The sequence below is a fragment of the Taurulus bubalis genome (genome assembly GCF_910589615.1).
Source record: "Taurulus bubalis genome assembly, chromosome: 20".
Classification (NCBI taxonomy): Eukaryota; Metazoa; Chordata; class Actinopteri; order Perciformes; family Cottidae; genus Taurulus; species Taurulus bubalis.
The window spans coordinates 1,540,001-1,563,595 of record NC_136608.1 but is presented as its reverse complement, the minus strand read 5'-3'; the positions used below and the strand labels follow the sequence as shown (position 1 = coordinate 1,563,595).

The window sequence follows — 23,595 nt, the reverse complement described above, 5'->3', positions numbered from 1 at the left end:
CACTTTTGATAATCGATTTTATCGATTCGTTGTTACAGCCCTAATCCGTACACACGTTGACAAGGCATTAGTTGAACAATAGATTTAAAAGTCCCTATATTACAAGACACAGTGGTGACCTCTGAGGAAAGTCAACCAGAAATTACATTTCACATCTCAGTGTTGGACATCCTCTGGTCCGATCTGTTACTTCAGAGGGAGACGGACATATTGTGTCGTTGGTTGTTTATTATTAGGGTGACAAACAATACCGAGGTATTCTGTCACTACATTAACATTCATCTCTTCTATGCCAACCAGAGAACATGTGAAGCTGCTGGATAAAAGAGTTATGGCTGGATGGTATGGCCAAAATCAAGATATAGGTCATTGTATATCTTGATAATGGTATATTTCACAATATAGCATGTTTTCTGGTCCACATGAAATAGCCTCAATACTGAACAAATGAAATGAGTATTTTCAAATTTTATTACGAACTTTAGTGCAACATTAACATAACAGTTTCAAGTGAAATTTGAGATAAATGAACCTAAACCTGACCTATATCTTCTCTAAATAGGCCTGATATCTAAACGGGACACAAACGAACAGCGTTCACAGGTTTCTGCATCATAGGTTGTAGTCCTGTAACACAAAGCCCAGCCGGCCTCCACACGGCTGCTGTGTGGAAACGTTGCAGAAGACGTGTTCTGGTCCGTGTCTGACTTTCTTACCAGCTCTTCTTGTTTTGCCCTCTGGAAGCAAAACCGTCTGCTTAAGCTCCACATGTAGAGAAAGCAGTGTCCAAGTGATATAGTCAGTTTTGCAGCTGTTTTTTAGACATCACGATAGAAACGATATAGAAATAATATTAAGCATAGATATATATTGTGTATCATTTAATTAAATATATTGTCACATCGTCGTACTGAATTGTCCTTGATAGCGCTCAACACATTATTCCATAACAAATAGCAATGCACTTCTCTGTGTCTTTGTTCAATGCAGTCCTTGAACCGGTACACATTCAGCTGCAGGTAGGTTTTATTTCATGAAACTCCTCACCGGTCTCTTTTATATTCCACTGATCTCAGGGAACACGTCTTTTCTGAAGTCATCCTCTAGTAAGCTGCTCATGATGCTGTTGTTAATGAGCACATGTTTCATTTGTTTAGGCTTGCACTACATTTCTCATCATATTTGGATTTCTTCACTTCTTTCCACCTCTCTTGGATAGACAAATCTCCCCATCTGCCTCATAACACCAGCTTTTACATGTCACCAATGCATGTAAGTCTACAGATGGGACCTCTATATTGAAGTTAATCCCATTACTCTACGTCTTGTGAGCAAAGACATTTTTGTCTGGCTTCCGTATCCTCGAAGGTAACCTTTTTATTCCTCCTGGGATCAATCCAGGAGTTATGAATGACGACATTGTTTGGCGTAGGGTCAGCTTCTACTACAGACACCACCCTCTTCTTCATCTTGCTTTTCAAAACCTTTTGTAACTTCTGCCGAGTGAAGGCATAGAGCAGCGGGTGAAAGATGGTGGTTCCGTAGGCCATCACCAGGAAGCCTAAGCGGAGGCGGACCGTTAGAGCACTGGGCCCGGTACTGAGGATGACGGTGTTCAGCACCGTTATTGGGGTCCAACAGAGTAAGAACGTAGAGATGATGAGAAGAGACATCCTGAAGACGCGTTTCTGCCGCTCCCGTCTCTCTCGGTGACGCTTGACCGCTCGTCTGAGCGCAATTATGACCGACACTGACGCCCGCATGCCCAAAGGTGCGCTGCTGGCCGCCCGGCCGCCGGCGCTACTCGGTGAGGCGTCGGTTGACTCTGCTCGTGTGGCAGGGCTCAGAGAGATGGTGTTTTTGCTCTTTGGCTTCTTTCTAGGTAAGTTGTGCTGAAAGCGTGTACCAATGCGAATATTAAGTGCCTGAAGGATTTTGTAGTAAGTCACGAGCATTACCACAGCTGTAAAAAAGAATATTGGGATCTGTGCTAGCAGGTGATAGTACAAACCCTGCTCTGTGTCGTACTCGTTCGGATGAGCCACTGCAGTCTGGTTCACAAGGTCTGAACCAGAGGTCATGAAGAAGCTGACTTCCATGAAGGGAACCAGGAAACTGAAGAAGGAGAGAGCCCAGATGGCCCCCAGTAGAGCGACGGCCCGGCCCGTCGTGAGCACGCGGCTTGCCGGCCGCACCGAGATGTCATAGCGGTCCACAGTGATGGCCAGGACGTTAGCAGCAGTAGCTACACTTGCAAAGGAGACGCAGGCCTCGTGGAAACAGCAGATCATGGCTGTGTCCGTCTCCAGAGGAAGCAGCACCACCACTGCTGTCAGCGGGATGCAGCACACACACACCTGGAACAAGACAGGAGTGCAGGTCACTAACCAAATCATTGTGTTGGTTTTCACCAAATCAGGAGATTCTTTTTTTTAGCACCAGGTAAAACTAGAACACAATGCTTGCAATCAATATCAATCCAGAGTCCATACTTTAACCCTTGATTGGCTTTGTAGAAACCCATGTGAACCTAAATAACTCCACCTATGACAGAGAGGTTTCAGCTCCTTCGGTCCAACGGTCAGTGAAGTGAAAGAGAGCATTATCAGCACAATATCCTTCAATGGAGCTTTCAATTTATAATGCTGAATAGCATACTTAGATTTTGAATTTGCAATATAACCAGTAAAATGTCTGTCGGGTAAATGTATTTCTACAATGTCTGAAGTAAAGCACAGTAAGTTGGAGACAGTTGAGTTGCATATTTTCTGAGTGCCTTCAGGGCCGTTTGAAGGTAATGTTTGGGCACAATGAGTTGCAGCAGTAGGGATATTTCAATGTCTTGTACATAACATCTAAATGAGTTCATAGCAGTTTGGGGCCTTTTAGTTGGGGGCCACAGGCCCAGCTTACCTAAACGTATTGTCCTGAACCAAATACTAGTTACTGCACTGATGTTTCTGACCGTAGACATTACTGCCGTGTGACTCAACAGTGTATAGCTGAGGAGCCGAGGAAGCTCAGAGTCGAGTGTGAAGATGAGCAGTAACGCCACAGGCAAAACAGTCTGCCCTTTTGAACTGGCACTGCACCAGCGAACTTCTCTCAAATCCCCCTTTTCCCTCCTTTTTTATTGTACAAATAAGAAGGAAAAGCTTCCACTTGTCCTCTTAAAAGGTTGCTGTTTGTATGCTAGCACTGCAGAAATGTAAACCAAGTTGTAATAAACACAGTGGAGAAGGTTGAGCAGCGTTTGGTTTAAGTAGTGAAGCTAACTTCACTGCATTTAGCAACTTGGTAAAGTAAATCAAAGCAGTGGAAGAAAAACGAGTCGCACGTTGCTGCCCTCGTCAACGTGTGTGTGGCGCACATAATCCAACTTCATGTGTAATACTTGTCTAATTACTAGTGATGGTGAGATGAAGCTTCCTGAAGCATTGAAGCTTTCCATCCAATTGGTTCGCTCATGTGCCGAAGCTTCATTTGCTCAACTGTGCCACCAAGTGGACAATACATGTAAAACAGGCAGAGTGACCATAACGACACCATGGCTTTGGTGTGTGAAGCTTTAAATTGAATAAATTATGTTTGTGACGCCAATACATCAATTATTAACTTATTAATATTGTGTCTATCTTTATCATATAATGGCAGTGTCAAAATCAAAACTCGAAACCAATTGGGAGAGGGTTGTGATGTGACTGTGGGTCATTGGTTAGAATAGCTGACTTTCAGTTAGAGGATCGGTGTTTCGAGCCTTAGCTCCGCTAGTTCATGTTGATGTGTCCAATTTTGTTAAAGTAAGAATAAGACCTTTTCCACAGTGCTGGGCTTTTTGAGACTATTTCGCCTGCTTTATAAAATACCCTTTCACAGGCACAGATGAAGCTGGGTACAGAGAGGAAGGGGGGAAATCCATTGAGTTTCGCTGCCTCTTATATTTCAAATCGCACGGCAAACCCACGAACCATTTTCTGAATCAGTCACCTGGTACGGCCGGCTCGCGAGGCTTCGAACGTCACCACATACGTCATCGACACAAGCCGCGATACGCGCTTCACCAAAATCTACCTGGATTACTCGACACGCGCATCGAAGCCTCGACACGAAAGGACACATCACTACAAATTACGGGTTGCCCCTTTTTTAAAACCAGAAGCATGTGACCTGAATGACACTTCCAGTGCTTTGTGTAGCACTCAGTGTCGTCTCAGTATCCAACCGCTTAGTGGTAAATTCCTCTTGGCAAACTTGTATGTTTTGGATGTTCATTGAGGGACTCACCAACACATCCACCGCATGCAGGTTCATGGTGATGATGTTGGAGACGGAGCTGATGAGGTTCTGCTTCATGCAGTAGAGGACGAGCACCGTGAGGTTGGAGCTCAAGCCCAAAACTATCTCCAACAGCAGGAAGCCGGTCAGTGAAACCTACCACCACAAGAACATGGTGTGATATTTTAGTCATAATAATGCATGATCATCATACTGTGGAAGTTTTGATGTATGCTTTATAATACCATGAAGTCTTCTTTCTTTCATACTTACTTTAGTATACAAAATCTAAATTCCCAACCCATTAATGAGCGGACAGTAATCAGTTTCCTGAACATCTCCTGATCCAAGAAGATCTGTGGATGGACTTCATGCTGCTATGCCACATTAAGTTGACATTACCTGGAAGCTGATGGGGTAGATGGGCGTGTCGGAGGTCATGTCAAGGTCATACGGGTCGGCCGTATCGAGCACAGTCATGTTGCTCATGGTGGCTGCAGAGATCCACACTGTGTGCATGATCCTGATGGAAGAAGAGGCCTGGAGAGGTTTTCACAATGAATAAGATCAGGTCTTTTTTTATTTTACTTTTTTAAGCAGTGATTTGTGAAAGTGTCCCAGACCAGGGAACTTACAGCTGGTCTCTTTTTCAGAATGTATGTAAACAGGCGGTTACTGTCCAGGACGCTTTTGTATACTGATCATATTCACACTGCTGCTGCACAATACTTTACATTTACAACAGTACATTTCATCACAGCATAATCAGTCTGGTATAGTTATTGATATGTGTGTGCACTGATTGTCAACGTTGGGGAGAGAGTCACACTCACTTCTAGGAGGAATGTGTTTTAACACCAGAGAAGTCGTCCCCTCCTACTGAACATCCCCAACAAGACCAACAGTTCAAACTGAACACCAGGTGCAGGAGCAGGTGTGCACAGGGGAGGAAGTGTCGGGATGTGTCTCCATGTGTCTCCTGAATCCTTAGTCGTTTCTCTCCTCACTATGACGAGTTGTTTGTTGGTTTGCCTTGTGGCTGTGAGGAACAGTTGACCAGTTGAAGGCAAATGTGTATTAGTTGACTACACATTGATGGAACTAGTTCATGTCTAGCATACGGACACCTTTCCCAATATTACAGAGTTGGGAGTTGTAGTTCACTTTGTCAGAAACCTCACAGGATAACAAATTAAAATAGTCTGTCCTGGTTTTGTTTGCTACAAACAACCCTGGTGTGAGAACACCATGTATTCTATGGCCTGTTGGAAGGTCTGGACTACAGAGTGTGACATCGGGCGTAAACTCACCTCTTCCTCAGCAGTCTTCTCAGCTCATCAACAATCCAAGCGGCTAGAAGAAACCTGGTGGAGCAAGTCAAACCATCCCTCCATCTTCTGATCGGACCAGATCAGTCGTGACTTGCATTCCCTCTGTGAACAGTACAATGTGATGGAAGCAACACGTCTGCGTTTAGCTTCAGGAACACTGCTCCACTCGGGCGACGGGACCCGTCTGTTTGAGAAACCCAGGCAGCGGCACACACCCGCCCCTGGTTGGGGGGCGTGTGGTTTGCAGCATCAGTGCATGCGCTAAGATCAATGCTGTCTTTCATGAACAGCTCTGTTCATTCTCATTGTCCGTTGTGCTGGAGCCTTGCCTCCATCTCATCCCTGCTTCAGCATGAGGCCAGTGCCAGAACAATCCTGCTGTCTCCAAGTTGCTCCACTTTTCAGGTATTTCGTGTCTGTCACACCTGATAGGGTCCACAATACTTTGTCATCAAGTTTTACATTTTATATTCCAGAGAACAGTGAATGTAGGAAGCAGAATGGAGGGGAGGATCCAAGGGAAATGGAAACAAGCGTGTGTAGTTGTTCCTCTCGGCCGTCATCAACCCTGTGATCCAAGAGGAGGCAGAGACTTAGATATCTATCATATAGTCCGTAGAAACATGGATCCTTTGACTTCCCCGTTTACCCTTGAGAGAAGACGTATCCCATCATTGTCATCACCGTCTCGTGTCCTCATCAGTCCTATTCCATCTGCTAAAGGAGAGGATGGGAGATTTCAGTAAAAGAAGTATGAAAGATAAATGTCTCATTGGAGTCAGATCTTTACCCTGGTCTGCATGTTGCCTCACATCCCATCCATTCAACTCCTGTATCCCCCGACAGATAACGGCTCTGTGCTAGTTGTATGCCTGTCTCTCTCCGTTAGCGCTCTGCTTTGTGTATCTGCGCCAAATGTGTGTTTAATCCGTTTTCGATGCCTTTTATCTTTGATGGTTCTTGTCATGTGTTGTTCTGCAAATGATTACTGAACACTGAACTGGCTCTGCAGACTGTCTCAGTGCATGAGATGATATACTAACTGTCACCGGCCACACCATGTCTCACTCCGTTTTAAGGCAGATCAGGATTTAGTGGTTGGTCTTGAGCTAAAAGGTGCATTTGTCTTCGGGAGTAAGTTTCTAGGGAAATTAAGTAAACATTGAAGGTCTGGTTGGATTCAGAGTCCTGTTGTTCTTACATGAGATGACTATTGATCAACATGTGTTCTTACATGAGATGACCATTGATCAACATGTGTTCTTACATGAGATGACCATTGATCAACCTGTGTTATTACATGAGATGACCATTGATCAACGTCAACATGTGTTCTTACATGAGATGACCATTGATCAACATGTGTTCTTACATGAGATGACCATTGATCAACGCCAACATGTGTTCTTACATGAGATGACCATTGATCAACATCAACATGTGTTCTTACATGAGATGACCATTGATCAACGCCAACATGTGTTCTTACATGAGATGACCATTGATCAACGCCAACATGTGTTCTTACATGAGATGACCATTGATCAACGCCAACATGTGTTCTTACATGAGATGACCATTGATCAACGCCAACATGTGTTCTTACATGAGATGACCATTGATCAACGCCAACATGTGTTCTTACATGAGATGACCATTGATCAACGCCAACATGTCTTCTTACATGAGATGACCATTGATCAACGCCAACATGTGTTCTTACATGAGATGACCATTGATCAACGCCAACATGTCTTCTTACATGAGATGACCATTGATCAACGCCAACATGTGTTCTTACATGAGATGACCATTGATCAACATGTGTTCTTACATGAGAAGACCATTGATCAACGCCAACATGTGTTCTTACATGAGATGACCATTGATCAACGCCAACATGTGTTCTTACATGAGATGACCATTGATCAACGTTAACATGTGTTCTGTAAGGTTGCTTGTGTTAGACAACATTTAACATGTTAGACCTAAATGTTTATACATCTCACAACGTATCAAAGTATTGTTTGCCACCGCTCCCCAAAGGAAGGCTTCTCAATATAGGAATACATTGCAATGTCTTTTCACAATATATTGAAATAGCTGTGCTGAAAGTGATGATGATCTGCATGTCTGTATCTACACGTGTAAACTGCTCTTTGAAAGAAACACCACAACAAGCCTTTCTAACTTCTGAGTAGTTTATGACGTGTTCAGCCATGGGAAAGCTGGACGCCTATTGGCTGTTTTCAGAAAATCACACAGCTCTGACGTAACAAACTCATTGGCATTCTCGGCATGAATCTCAAGGCACCTCATGATTTGATTGCTATTCAAAAATCATTATCAATCCATCTTGATTTATTTTATTGCACGTTAAGTTATGTTTCACGATCCAATGGGTTCCGCCCTCAGGAACAGTCTTAACAAACTGTTTCTAGCTTTTGAGTTCAGAAAACAGAACTCAAAACATTTCTTACTCTGGTTGAACCTCGTCACTCCAGGAAAGAGACTCTTCTGTCGGCGTTGAGGAGATGCAGCGCGATGCATCTTCAATGATTTATTAGAGCGATACACCTAGGTGCAGCTGTTTCTCCTGCTTTTCTTTAGTGATATTTATTTATTAGAAGGTTTGTAGCACGCAGTTCCACTTCAGTATGAATCAACAATACAACATGAACACCCACTAGGACCTGTGGAGATATTGCAGAGGTTATTGTTTTATATCTGCACTTCTCTTGTTCGAATTGTTTTCTGTCGCAGAACAAAAACTATGATTCTTTTTTGCTACATGAAAACATTTCCTCCAACATGAAATGTATAGTATATATATATATTTTGTCTTATCATTAAAATGTCCATCCGACATAACACATGATTAAACGACATCTCTGTACATTTGTAACTTGTATTGTTATTTTATCTTAAGAATGGTGGATTACTGTAAATCCAGTGATTTCAGACCATCTCTATGTTCCAGCAGCTGATTTAAATGAACGGGTTCACAGGGAAATAAAACGCCTGATAACTGGTAAGACATGCTGATTTTAACCTGGCACAGTTTGTACCTGAACCAATCAGCTGATCACCTCCTGCGTGAACACTTGACTGACTTCCTGTGGAGTGTTTTAAAGCCGATCTAATTCACATAAAGTGTATCTGTAAAGAGATGCCCAGCTCTAAGTAAGGTGTCAGAGCGAGAAATAACTACTTAAGTGAATCAGTTGTCATTTGTTAAGTACAAATTCCTATATATTTTGTATTTTCTAGACTAGATTACATTGAGTCTTTGGCTCATCTTTTCTTGAAGCTGTGTTTCCATCACATGATCCTGTTCTTACTCTAAGGACATGTTCTGATTCCATTTCTCTTCTGGAGGCAGTGAGCTCAGCTCGTGAAGACCATCCTTGCTTTTTGACAGACACACATTTGTCTAATTATTCTAGGGATTAATAGGAATAATCCCTGCTTGAAAAGCGTGACTCACAGGCTCTACATGTCAGTTGCTGTGTGGGTTTCACTGATCCTTCATTCCCATTCCCTTGCTATCAGAACAGCGATGACAGTGTTAGTACATGAATAGTTTACCTTTAGACAGAGATCATTCCTCAGTGCTGTCCTTCCCTGTAGAGCTTTGCCATCTCAATCCCCAAAGGTAGCGTGGAGCCTACAGGTGATCACCCTGATGCTGAGGTTTACTCCAACGTTCAATGAGTCCCTTCAGGACGGACATGTGATGGTAGAACGCATAGCCAGAGACATACTGCTGCTGCTGCTCTGCCTCTCTTCTGGTTGCTCTGCTCCTGTGTCTGTAGTCTCTGTCGTCCTGCTTTCTGCCTCCAGTAGCCCCACCCCCTCTCTCTCTGTACGGTCTCCTCTTCCTCTTTACACCTCTGCGCTCGACTAATGGGACTCACAAAGCACATGTAACACTCTCAATCCTCATGTTTCTTTCGCTCCTCATGTTTCTTGGTCTGTAAGTGGGCATAACTCTCCACATGCATGTACAACAGAGCAGACCTTTGTGTGTTTGAGGCGTTGTCTCTTTCTCATGTGTTTGTTTTAACGGGAGTCAGAGACGAGGTAGCACCTGTGGCCATGACGATGCTCATGGCAGCATCCTTCCTCTCAGGACTTTGGCCACTCGTCTGCTGCTTGTTTGCTTAGCACCGGCTGGACAGTGCATCTCTTAATTGCCCCGATCTGGCTACCATTGGAGCTAGTGAGTGGATGGATTAGGGCTACTAGGCATTGGCATGGCAACAACAGCATCGCCAGCCAAAGTGAGCGGAGACTGATGGATCAGAATTGAAATAAGGCCTGTCTGCTGTCTTCAGGACACACCTCTCCATGATATGCAACACATCTCTGGTCATCGTATCGCAGCTCTTCATCTCACTCTGCAAGTGTTTATTAAAAGAGTGTCAGCAGAGATGTCCAACGGTTTTACTGACATGCGCAACTCAGCGGGATGCAAGTCTCAAGTGAGAGAGCAATGGATGCAGACAGCAGGCTTATAGAGGGGGAAAGACCGTTGATGAACAAACATGAGCAGGATGCGTGACGGAGGCAGGAGATGAAGACAGCTCAGGGGCCAAGGGAAAGAGAGATTGGTTCTGAGCATAGTGTGGGTGAGGCAGAGTTGGATAGAGATGAAGAAAAGAAAGCAACAGCCTTCTTTTCCAACACAAAGATGACAATGTTGTGTGATAGTCTAGTTTCACTCCTGCAGTTACTGTAAGCACGATGGCCTTCGACAGAGCATCTACAACTGTGACATCTATGCTGTCCATTGGCAGTAAAAGTACTAGTCACTCATGTGAAACACATGCTATACAGTTACCTGTACATGTACAAGTACTAGTCATTCATTTGAAACATCATGCTATACAGTTACCTGTACAAGTACTAGTCATTCATTTGAAACTTTTTATAGCTGCAGTTCTATGACAGTTGGACCTGTTCTCTTTGTAAACGTGTGGCTGTGTAGCTTTGAGTGGACACGCTGTGGTTCAAGGCTCAATATCAGCAAAGTGTTCACACATGGAGAGAAGATATTGTGATATTTTAGCTCCCTTAGCTCACACAGAAGGTTAAACTATTAGCAGGTTGCTCTGCTAGAGTTATCACATACTTGCATGGATTTCTGATTCAACATCAGGGTTTAATAAAGTATGCAACTCACACTCGATGCATGAGCAGTTGCTTTGGGCTAATATTTAGGGATACAGCCACCGGGACAATATTTCAGGGAAATAATCACAACTTTACAATATTAGACATATATAACTCAATAAATGGCACACAGGTTAATTCACTAAGACATGTTTTTCCCATATCAAAACTACAGCATTTTATTGAATGTTCACAAGCAGCAAAACCCAGAAAAAAAAGAATAACACAGGAACCTATCCTACTTGAGGCTCATAGCCACTACTGGAGACATGGACCCACATAGTCGCATCTCCACATGACCTCACTTACTCACTTAGCCAAGGGTTCAGTTATTGTCTTTGTAAAAAAGGGTTGCGCAACGAAATGCAGTTTGTAGTCTCATTTTTGTTACATAAGAAAAATGAAAAAGAAAACCCTATTATACAAGGAGGGTGGAGGATGCATTTAGAGTATCGCAGCCTGGGGAAACGAGCTGCTCTGAAGTCTGGTGGTACAGCAGCTGAACACTTTACTTCACAGCCCGGTGAGCAGGTTGAGGCTGGGTGGAAATGTCTTTGAGTCATTTGGGCTCTTTGCAGGCTCCTCTTCTCTCCAATATCACTGGAGCTCAGTAGATGGTACCAATGATGCTCTGGGCCGTTTTAACTGTAGAGCCCCCCCTGAATTCCCACAGTACAGAAACCAGGGCACATCTGAGGCAGAGCACAGCGTATCCTCTGGGAGTCGGAATAGAGCCACCTCTGTCTGTCTCTCTCTCTCTCTCTCTCTCTCTCTCTCTCTCTCTCTCTCTCTCTCTCTCAGAGAGGTCTGGGGCTCAGCTGTTGCATTGTGGTCTTTGGCAGCTTTGTAGTTCTGTTGAGGCTTTTTAATTGAATGGTTCTTTCTGTGCCTCAGCCACCTGCCTGGTGATACTCTCTTTCTTTCTCTTTCTTTCAAAAGGATGAGCAAACTATCTTCACCTTTAGACACATAACCATCTGAAATGGTTGCTGTCACTTGTACACCTCTCCTCTCATTATGTCATTAGACCTTTTGTCTAATCCACTAATGCACGAGGCTGTGGCTGGAGAAACGATGCTGGGAAAGCAAAATGGAAATGTTGAACACGCAGAAGTGTGGAATCAAGTGTTGCTGACTCGTCCCTCTGTCATCATTTCTGTAAACAGGATGCAAATACAAACAGAAATATGATAATGTTCTCACGAAGAAGATTTGTTGATGAAGTTTGACTGGGCCGTTGACGTTTTTAGACGTTTTTTCAAGTCTGCTGTGTTCCTTAAAGACATGCATAGATAGCATCTTCATTTCTTCAAAAAAAGGTCTAGATCTTAAGAATTGGGCCAGTTGCTTTAACGTAGCTCATTTTATTTTTCAACCCTATTTTGAGGTCTTTATCGGCCGATATTCAGTAAAATATGCAATCAGGACTTCTGCATTCGTACGGCTAACGGGAGCAGGTTATATTCATTACACTGTGATGCCTTCAGGCTCTGCTTAGCGGTAAATTAGAACATTGTCATGTGGACATTAGCAAATGTAATCTTGTCAAATCTCATTTTTAGTGAGGTACTTAAATATATCCAGTCGTTTGAGGACTTTTATATCAATAAAAATTCAATCTTGAATCAGCTGCTATAACAAAACAACAAAAACGATCTATAACAATATGGATCGTCAATGATGAGCGATTTGTCTTGCGGCATGATCAGGGATCTCTATAAATTACATCTCACGACATATATATCACGACAGCAGACCAAACCTGTTGATAGGCCGATGTGGTGCCGTGGCCGTCCTCACAGAACATCCCCGTATCAGGGCGGAGGTTCTGGAGGACCGAGAACATGTGTAGCTCCAGACGGTTGATGTCTTACAGCACCACAAACCATCAGGAAGCTTCCGAATACGGAGATGCTGAGGTCACTTATTGTGTCACTACAAACTGAATAGTAGCTTCACAGAAATACTTTTCTGTGAACTTAATCTTCACAGGTCCTCAGTTTCACTATAAGCTATATGAGGTGTTGGTAGGTCGGGAAATAAGACTAAGCTCAGTTAGTTAATAACTACAACAATGTTGTTTGTTGGAAAAGAAAATGAGGATCAGAGTACTGGATATTTGAGCCTTTGTAAACCTGAATGAAAATGGAAAAGAAGCTGTAAAATGTAATAATTTGGTGTGTGCGTGTGCATGTTTTTGCCATGCTCTAGACTACCTGTCCCACGGTGTGGATCTGAGCGGCATTGAGGTGATTGAGAATGACTTGCTGCTGATCAGCAGAGCCCGGCTGGAGGTGGAGAACCAGGCCAAGAGACTTCTGGAGCAGGGCATGGAGATCCAGGTACACATTCATTAACACATGCTTGAGCTTTGAGCTCTCAAATAGTGTCCTAGTCTATTATTTACATGGTAATCTACTTTTGTTTGTTGTTTGTTTTGCTCTGTGACACACTTCTTCAAAACACCTGTTATTGCGTGTTTTATACTATTGCTTGCTGACTCCTCGCTCAACACTCTTAAGCACTATTGATAACACAGCTGAGGGCCCGATTCCCCTTCAATCCCTCTGCCACAGTGGGAGGAAACCAGTTTGTGGTGTGTTTGTGTCACAGCTAACCATATGGATGATGTGTTTGTGTCACAGCTAACCATATGGATGATGTGTTTGTGTCACAGCTAACCATATGGATGATGTGTTTGTGTCACAGCTAACAGTATGGATGATGTGTTTGTGTCACAGCTAACAGTATGGATGATGTGTTTGTGTCACAGCTAACAGAATGGATGATGTGTTTGTGTCACAGCTAACCGTATGGATGATGTGTTTGTGTCACAGTATGAATGATGTGTTTGTGTCACAGCTAACAGTATGGATGATGTGTTTGGCTAACAGCTAACAGAATGGATGATGTGTTTGGCTAACAGTATAGATGATGTGTTTGGCTAACAGCTAACAGTATGGATGATGTGTTTGGCTAACAGCTAACAGTATGGATGATGTGTTTGGCTAACAGCTAACAGTATGGATGATGTGTTTGGCTAACAGCTAACAGAATGGATGATGTGTTTGTGTCACAGCTAACAGAATGGATGATGTGTTTGTGTCACAGCTAACAGAATGGATGATGTGTTTGTGTCACAGCTAACATTTTGGATGATGTGTTTGGCTAACAGTATAGATGATGTGTTTGGCTAACAGCTAACAGTATGGATGATGTGTTTGGCTAACAGCTAACAGTATGGATGATGTGTTTGTGTCACAGCTAACAGAGATTACACACGCTGCTCTGCAGTTTATTGTTTTTAACGATGTGTTTGGCTCTATTGACTATCAGCAAACTAAACTACAAGGATACACACTGGTGTGCCTCTACAGCCATCTGGTTACATCAATAACAGGATGTTCGTTTGCTCACTTTTACTATTTACTTTAATTAATAACTATAACCAAAAAGTACCATGTCAATTACTGAGTATAGCAGAGGTTGGCAGTATTCACTCCACAACATTAAACAGACAGCATGTTTTTTCCACAAACATTTATTCACAACATAATAAAAGCACACAATATTAATCTAATAACTTAAACTAAACAAACGAAAAAGAGAAACAACAACAAAACAAGGCCACATGGCCAACAACAATGTCTTACAAGGTAAAACAACCAAGATGACTGAAACCCTAAATATTGTTAGCCACTTCTGCTGGAGAAGCTTGGGCTAACAGCTTCTGTCACTGAGTTATTTGTGAGGCCATTTGAGGCTCTAGAGACCCAGACACGCACATTAGTACTGTATACAAACAAATATATATCCCAGGGATTGTGTATTGTTATTATGTAAGCAGCCGTTCTGCCTGTGTGGAAAGTAGTTTCAGCTTAGTGCTCTGATTCGGCCTCAGAGACCCTGCAGCCTTCTGTTGAGTGGAAACTCAACTGACCCATGTGAAAGAACTCCTCCTCTCTTCTCTAAGAAAGTATTCAGAGAATGCAAGCTCAGCTACAGTAGCCAGGAAGTCCGTCATCTCGTAGTGGACAAGTGTCTGTTTCAATAAAAACCTAAATGAACTTGTATTAATCCTCAATAAGTAAGTAAAGTGTATTTATATTGCTCTTATCACAGACAAAGGTCACAGAGTGCTGTACAGCATACAAACAAACAAAACATGAATTAAACCAAAGTGACCACAACAAGGCGTGTGCGTGTGTGTGTGTGTGTGTGTGTGTGTGTGTGTGTGTGTGTGTGTGTGTGTGTGTGTGTGTGTGTGTGTGTGTGTGTGTGTGTGTGTGTGTGTGTGTGTCAGTGTCAGTGTCAGAAGGTTAAACTGGTTGAATAAGGATGTAAATTATATTAAAGACCGCATTGATTTAGCCTTTGATCCCACTCCCCAGTACGAACACTCTAACAGCCCTTATTAAACAAATTAGTTTTTAAAGTTGTGAAATGAACTAACAGCTGAATCAGAGTTATTTCCTCGGCATAATGAAGGCGCATCAGACCCAGGAGACTCGCGTGTCACATCATCAGGTTCTACCTCCAGCTTCCTTCCCCCTCAACGTGTGAAATACAGCAAATCACTGGACGACCTGCAGAAGAGTTCTTCCACCGGTTTTCCAATTTGAACAAAGTCTCTTCAGCTGGGGTCACTTCTCCCCTCAGCAGCAGCGGACTCGGCCGTGTTGCTGAGAGTCTGACCATGTGTTCCAGCTCGATGCGGACAAACGTGAGCCAGCTTTGGCTCATTTAATTGGTTCCATACCTGGCCCAGATTCAGCGTTACAGACACGGGCCTGTTCTGGCTGAGCCATGGCAGCCGGCACTAAGGTTCTGGCCCGTTGATGGCTGCCGAATCTGGCTTGTAGAAATTAATCGGCTCGATTCTGTGGCGTCGTTCATCCCGAGTCTCAGCCGAGTCGGCAACCGATGGCCGATGCTGGCCCCGGTTATGACGCCAGAATCAGGCTGCCGAGCTTAAGCCGGATCTGAGCCGGGTCGTTCTGGCTACCTGAGTGTCATCAGACTATGAAACACAGGAGTTTCAATTGGAGCTAATTGATCTGCAATGTGACTCCGTCTTAAAGGAGAAGTTCAACTCTTAAACTGGATGAGTTTCATGCTTCATTAAACATCAGGAGGATGAAGAGGATGCTGCTGTTGTTTGGCTCTAGATCCCAGTTACTCTTACTGTCTTCCTTTGCTTTCTCACTCAGTCCTTCCCCTCCTACTCACAAAGCTGGCAACCACCCTGACTATATTTTTTTACCAGAAACTGCTCTACATCTGACCTCACTTTTCATGTCTCGGACCACTTCTTCATCTCTTACTCTCTCCCACTCTCTGGAAGTGACAACTCTCCCACATCAACAGACTCTGCACCTGTCCGTCGCAACATTCGCTCCTTCTCTCCCTCTCTCCCTCCTCTCCTCACCCTCTCTCCCTCCTCTCTGGCTTCGTCTGTTCTGTCAGCCCTTCCTTCAACTGACTCTTTCGCACTCATGTAGCCTAACTCTGCCACAGACACTCTCCTCTCTACTCTGTCTTCCTCTCTTGATTCTCTCTGTCCTCTTACGACACGAAAGGTCCGCAAGTCCTTTCCTCTCCGTGGCCGTCTGACTCGGTGCGTGCCCAGAGAACCACGATGAGCATCGGAAAGGAAATGAAGAAAATCCAAACATGCCGACGACCTGCTCGCCTATCACTCTCTTCTCTCCTCTTTCTCTGCCTCTATCTCTGCAGCAAAAAGCCTGTTCTACCAATCCATAATTGAATCCTCTTTTTCTAACCCCCAAAAACTCTTCTCTATCTTCTCCAACCTCCTTAACCCCCCCAGCCCCTCCTCCCCCCCCCCCTTCTACCAAGCTACTTTGTTGACTACTTTACAAAAAAGATAGATGACATACGCTCCTCATTTACTAATCCATCTTCTTTTATAACTACACCTCCATAAACTTCATCTTCTTTCCCTTTGCTTTCCTCTTTCACCCCCTGTCTCCCAATTCCCAATCAAGTTCTTACCTTGGTAACCTTGGTAACCACTGCCCGCCCAACCACCTGCCCCTTTGACCCCATCCCATTCTCCAGTCCATTGCTCCTGACCTTCTTCCCTTTCTCACCCATCTTATCAACACCTCTCTCTCAGCTGGCTGTTTCCCTGACTCTCTGAAGGAGGCAAGTTAACCCTCTCCTGAAGAAACCCACTCAACCTGTCTGAAGTAAACAACTACACTACACCTTGAATAAAGAAAGTAGCACTGTAGTAGCACTGTAGTAGCACTTAAACGTCTCTTACTGATAGCACTTTGTAGTTTAACTTTATTGAAATTGTACTTTCTTGATTCTTGTTGTTCTGAGTTTGTACTCATGGTTGAATCACTTATTGTAACTCTCTTTGGATAAAAGCGTCAGCTAAATGAAATGTAGTGTAATGTAATCATCACACCATACATCCCAGTTACCTGATGAACATCAGATCTGTCCTGAGAACCAAACTGACACCAAACGTTGATGCACTGGCAAAAAAAAGGAGACCAACAACACTGTTCCCATTTAAATTAAATGTTTTCTTTACTTTTTAGTTGATGGCTTTTACTTTTAATTCATATTAGTTCATAAACACTCTCCATCATCTGATTCTGGCCCGTCTGTCACATTTAAGGTCACCGTGACCCCTGAGCCCAGAGGTGTGGCCCCTGAACCAAAAGGTGCTCTACAGGGAGCCAGTGGAGAGATCTGATGTGAGTCTCTTAGTCCTCATCAGTAATCTGGCAGCAGCGTTCTGGATTACCTGCAACCGGTTAATCACAGATTAACTGAGTGCATTACAGCAATCAATAAGAGATAAAAGCTTGTATGATATAACTCTGTCAATCAGACTACAATCAACATCAGAGCAGGGGGCTCGAGATTCGATTAGTTTGTGGGCGACGGCACTTGAGACGATCACAGCCCTGCCAGACCGAACAGAGCCGAGATGAGCTAGAGAGCTAGACGAGGACGCAGGATATTCCTCCACCGATCTGCTGCTGCTAATGTTCGCTCACAGGGAAAAACAGGCTAACCCAGCAAATGAGGTCAGTGACTGTTGTGCTCACATCTTTCCAGAGACCTGGTTCCATTGTCACATCCCAAATTAAAGGCGGACCGCAGGATAGTGCAGGATGTGAAACTACATCCCTTACAAATAAAAGAGTCTAAAACGAGGAGCATGCCTTGAGAACCAGGAAGAGGGAGAGCAGGACTCTCTGGTGCTGAAACATAGCCAATGCTTCTGCACACTGTTTCCCTTTTTTATGTGAAGATGTCGGCCATATTGCCCAAATAATTATTGTTCCTACTGTTTACATTCCTCCTGATGAGAGGTGAACAATATGCAAATGAGCTGCAACTGCATTGTATTTAAACCCAGTGTTGTATAATGACACATGATGATGATGATGATGATGATGATGCATCATCCATGAATCCTTGGTTTTCAACATGGAGGTCAGGTGTGTGGGTGTCAGGTGTGTGTGTTGGCCAAGAGGTAGTGTAGCAGTGAGTGACCTTCAACCAAAAGAAAGGTCACTGTCTCAGCAGAGTTCTCTTTCATGTTGCCATGAGGTCACTGTGAGATTGTGTGTGATGCCATTAAATACGTGAGACTAGAAGAGGGGTGAAAGATGAGCCATCATGTCTGGGAGTTTAGTTCCAAGCTGGAGTCAGAAAGTGGTTAGCCTAGCTTAGCATAACTACTAGAAGCTGTTGGAAGTAGCTTCACTGGCTCTGTCCAACATGTCAGTAATTAACATGTATCTGATTTGTTTAATTTATGGTTGTACAGGGGAATGATGTGCTGTAAGTGTTTCTGGATGAGCAGCAGTGTATCCTTACTGTATGAGACGTAGATCTGACCTATGAAACTACAAATCATTATTTAACCAGCTTTAGAGGTGCATGTTCACACATGACATGTAATCTCCATATTCTGGACAAGAAACGGATAAGCATATTCAGTTTGTGGCGCTCAATAAACCTTCAACTTCTTTGTAGAAATACAACTCTAAGTTTGTCCACTTTAGGAAAATGAACAATTCAAAGAAAAGTAGGCTTTGAAGAGCATGCAGTGTACAAATATAGCAGAGTCAATTAAAGTACAGCAATGCTATTCCTCTCTTCTCGCTCTGTTTGTCTTGACTTTTCCCTGCCACATCTCTCTCTCTCTCTCACTCTAAATCAATGTAAGGTATATTTCTAGCTGCTGCTGTCACATCTGTACTCGCTGTCAAACTGAGTGTTAGTGTGTGAAACTACAGACCATTGAGTTGATTTCAAACTGTTCAAAGCGACGTCTCTTCCCTCTGTCCCTGTCTTCCTCTCCTCTTGGTCAGAACCCCACCCAGGTGGGCACGGCCCTGCAGGTCTTCTACAACCTGGGTGGTCTGAGGGCGACCATTGGCTCTGTGGTGGGCGGCTACAGGACCGGCGTGCAGGAGCACATCAGCAGGGCTCTGGACATCAAGGGGCTGACGCAGCCCAGCAACCCCAGAGGTGAGACACACAACACAGTTTCCTCATTCTGCAGGATGGAAGAGGAGTTTCATAGTTTGACCCAGTTCATGAGTGGGCTGGATTTAAAATAGATGATTATACCATGCCCACAGAGGATAGTCTCTTCTGGCTGCAGGGCGAGAGTTATTTTTATGCTCTGGTCATTGTTCTAGTTAACGACACGTTCAGATCAACAGGCTTTCCTCCCCTCGGGTTCTTTAGAACACATTTTGAGGATTATATCACAAACAATTTGAAATCGGCAAAATAAATTTGTTGACAATAAGAGTGAATACAGAATATCACCAAAGACCAAAACCAACAATGTATGTATCTACAAACTAATATTGTGAGTGCAATAGAGCTCCATTTTATTATCCCAAAACTATTCAAAATATATATTTGTCGGGCCGTCGGTGGCTCAGTTTGTCTTTAACCAGAAGGTTGGCGTTTCGATCCACTTACTAAACCCAAGCAGCGGGCTGTAATGAAGGGTTAAAGCGGAGGTCAGATGTGCTTCTCCCATTGGCTGCTGCGTGTGTCTAAAGAATCCTAAATGCTTCTGTGTTGGGCCCGTTTTAGAACCCTGAGGTTTCCCTCTCAGTTTGTTTTCGATTACAATTCATAGAGACAATGGCGGATGTTAAAACCCCCATTTGTTCGGTTTCCCCGTGGCCTACCTGTACTATTGAGCCACGTGATCCACCGAACTGTTTCCTCTAACAGAAGATGAACCGTTTTCCACACAGTGCAACCCAAACGATTACTTACATTTGTCTGGATCTGGAAACGAGGCAGGATCGTGCTGGATTGTGTTCCCTGGTCAATAGCCTCGGCCCGGTGTTACCTTCTTCGTCTCGAAAAACCTGGAAGTTATCTTATTCCATTAAACGGGAGTCCTCATTGAGTAGAGTTCTACACTCTTATTTGAGAGTATACATTTTATTTCAACAAGAGTTATTCTACACACAGTACTATAACCAAGTCTTTTTCTTTACTTTTCCCCTCAGCAGCTAAGAGTCAGTTCGCCATATCATATGTTTAAAAAGTGTAAAAAGTCACATTGTAATTCATCAATCGCTTCTTTTTTGTCTTGGAGAAAATCCCCGCAGCGCTTAGAAGCAGTTACCAGAAATTACAATATGGGAAAATCTCAGTTTGATTTCTCAACCTGAGTGGTTCCATCTCAAGGACAGAGCCCAAGAGGAACTGAAGAAGTGTGCAGTTATCACAGTATATATAGGCAAGTGTGTGGGAAGATCTCTATCAAAACATAGTGGGAGGTGCATGTGATTACAATCTGCTTTGACCTTGGTCACACACTCAATAGCGTGTTTGTGGTTGCAGCTGCAAAAGCTACTCAAGTTCAGCTGATAAACAGGACCATATTTAGACCAGTCTTCCGTCTACTGCTATGACCTTATTTAGACTTGTGTCATGTGATATATAAATGTCATTAAAAAAACAGGAATGTACTACAGCGTATTTAAGTGTGATAGAAGACAATTTCACTCAAAACAATTAGTATAATGCAGCATGATAAAAAGACTATTTCATTTAAAACAATTAGTTACAATGCATCGTGATAAAAGATCATTTCACTCAAAACAATTTATAATGCATTGTGATAAAAGATCACTTCACTCAAAGCAACACAGTTATAATGCATAAAGAGAAAATGAAAAGAACTTAGAATGAAAAGTACTTAGAAAAGAAAAGAAGAGAAGAACTCGAACTTTACATAACCCAATCCGCAACGTGGGAACGAATGCTGTCGCTGGTTTCATATCATATCAGAAAGAAAGCAGAACCTCAGAGTGACTCGTCCCCTCAGGCGCTCCGGGCAGAGCAGTGCTGCCCACTCCAGGCAACACGGCCGCTTTCCGTGCCGCTCTGTGGACCGGCCTGGAGAAGCTGATGGACCAGATATGTGCCGCCTGCAGACAGGTAACGGCTCCTGAGACCTGACTCAGTGGAAGAGTTCATTATAACTTAACTCAAGCAGAGGACTGATGGTGAGCTGCTTACTTTCCAGGTGCAACATCTGCAGAAGGTCCTGATGAAGAAGAGGGACCCTGTAACTCATGTGTGCTTCATCGATGAGATCATCAAGGTGGGTTTGATGGAATAACATGACATGGCCATTTATTGAAGAATAGAACAAAGAAGTGTTAGTATGACTGAATAAGCATGTTTCTTAATATAAGACATACACACAGCACATGAAAGCTGAACTAGATGACAAAACCAGTTATAATACGATCTGACTGTGGAGATGGGATCAAATGGAAAGACCCTGCTCTACCATGGTCTCATATGTAAATAAAGCTTTGTACATATAAGAATAAAGCCTTATGTCTTTAGAGCTGTGTGAGGTCTGAAGTCATGTCTTATTAAAGACTGCACTTTGATAAAGGAAAGAATGTGGAGTTAGACAGAAGTAAGCTTCCACGCTCTCACATGGTAATGTTGCATTGTGGGTGTAACAGGACACAAAGAGTACTGCTTGGTACGCGCCTCAGCTTTTGGGTCATAGTTTGATGCGGTTTCATTAAAATTGGGAGAACATAGAAAATGCAACAACAAAAAAATCAGTTTCTTATTAATAGTTGCTCATTGGACATCATTCTTACTTTTAAGTCACACAAATACTGTGACACATTAACTGCACATTAAATACTTAATGTCAATAAGAAAGAAAGAAAAAAGATGTCTGTAGTAAATCATAGGACTTGACCTGTTGATCATTCCTGAACTGTTCTGTAGTTTATGCCCATTTGTACGGAGCAGCACAACGAACTAAACGCACAGTAAACTTAGCACATTAACCATAGGCAGTAACTCTGACTTGTCTACAGCGTGGTACTCTAAAGACTCTAAAGCAGGCTGCTTAGTTGGACTGAGTCTGCAGTGGGAGGCTGCATGAAGCTTGATTGACCCCGCTAACCGGGCTAAGCTAACTAGCATAGCTCTGCAATAGCGTACAGCAGGTGGAGCACTGCGGACATTTCCCAAGTAAAACCGGTGCCATGTTTCATGTATGTGAATAAGAGACGGCAGCAGTTTGGGTCAAACCAACATGATGTGGTTACGCCCGTAGTGTTAAGATGGACTGAAGCACAGCTGACCTGGACTACAAGCACGGCAGAGCAAAATGTGGTCAAATATGTAAAAATTATGACATTGCTTATACAATTTTCTACAGTTTTATTCAAGAAAGAAACGCAGGGGGCCACTCAGTTACTAGAAGTAATAGTGATCATTGCAGTCATGAGCACATCGTCATGACTCGCTCGCCTCACAGAAACCTAGTTGTACATATCAGAGCGGGAGACGTTACTATGGAAACAAAGCGCTCAACGATGTGTGAGTTGGAGACCTGATGACATGTCTAATGCACGGCTGCTCAGCAGCTCAGGCTTCACCGCTATGGACCAGAGTCTGCACACACTGACTGAATGACTCTGTGTCATGTAGCTGCATCTAAATGCATCAACTCACATCAGAGGAGATCAAAGAAGCATTCACACACCGGAGCTATGGACTGTGAAAAACAAGCTCATTATTAGGTGTAATATAAAAAATAAAAAATAAATAATAATATAGTCAGTAGTGTAGCATAAGCACACCTTCACATCAGAAATAGCTGCCACACCCAGAGCACTGTGTTACTGCAGGAGCTGCTGCAGGCTCCTGGTTAACAGGTTGTTAGACCTTAGTGTGCTCAGGCTCCTGGTTTAACAGGTTGTTAGACCTTAGTGTGATCAGACTCCTGGTTTAACAGGTTGTTAGACCTTAGTGTGATCAGACTCCTGCATCATCTCTAATTTAAGTCTAAAAGATCTTTCAGTCTGTAGTCATTCTTAAGTTCTTGCTCTGATTCTTACATTGATCTATGCAGGCTACATCTACATCCAACTGGTCTTTGTTTTTTAACATCGCCATGTTTAAACACTTGATTCAGAGTTGGAAGCACATATTGTCTAACATCATGGTATGCAGTCGCTATATGGTTTTACTTGACTGGAACTAACAGACCACGCCTCAAAAAGAAACCCCACACTGAACGATCAGGTCTGTCCACTTCTTTGCTCTACCAAGGTGGAGGAAGTGAGGATGCAGTGGAGGAGAGGAGGAAGTGAGGAATGCAGTGGAGGAGAGGAGAGGTCAGCTGGGCAGCAGACCTGCAGCAGGCTTCTCTACTGGTTTATTAAAGGAGAATACACAGACATGTCCAACCCATTAAATAATGAAAGCCTTTTTCTTCGTGTCCATCTGACATCACATA

The 23,595-nt window shown here is 43.4% G+C and overlaps 2 protein-coding genes across 2 annotated transcripts in view; one reads left to right on the top strand and one right to left on the bottom strand.

Annotated features, from left to right (window-relative positions):
* Positions 1 to 23,595, top strand: part of cog5 (component of oligomeric golgi complex 5) — a 42,132-nt gene that overhangs the window by 8,712 nt on the left and 9,825 nt on the right. Inside the window, exons 7-10 of the mRNA XM_079236256.1 lie at positions 12,993 to 13,123; positions 19,148 to 19,307; positions 21,142 to 21,254; positions 21,343 to 21,420. Of these exons, the coding sequence (XP_079092382.1) occupies positions 12,993 to 13,123; positions 19,148 to 19,307; positions 21,142 to 21,254; positions 21,343 to 21,420 (482 nt within the window). The remainder of the gene's footprint in view (positions 1 to 12,992; positions 13,124 to 19,147; positions 19,308 to 21,141; positions 21,255 to 21,342; positions 21,421 to 23,595) is intronic.
* On the bottom strand, positions 1,314 to 4,794 carry gpr22a (G protein-coupled receptor 22a; the record flags this gene model as incomplete). Its single annotated transcript, XM_079236235.1, has 3 exons — positions 1,314 to 2,357; positions 4,285 to 4,431; positions 4,678 to 4,794. The coding sequence occupies 3 exons, from the start codon at positions 4,792 to 4,794 to the stop codon at positions 1,314 to 1,316; spliced, it is 1,308 nt and encodes a 435-aa protein (XP_079092361.1).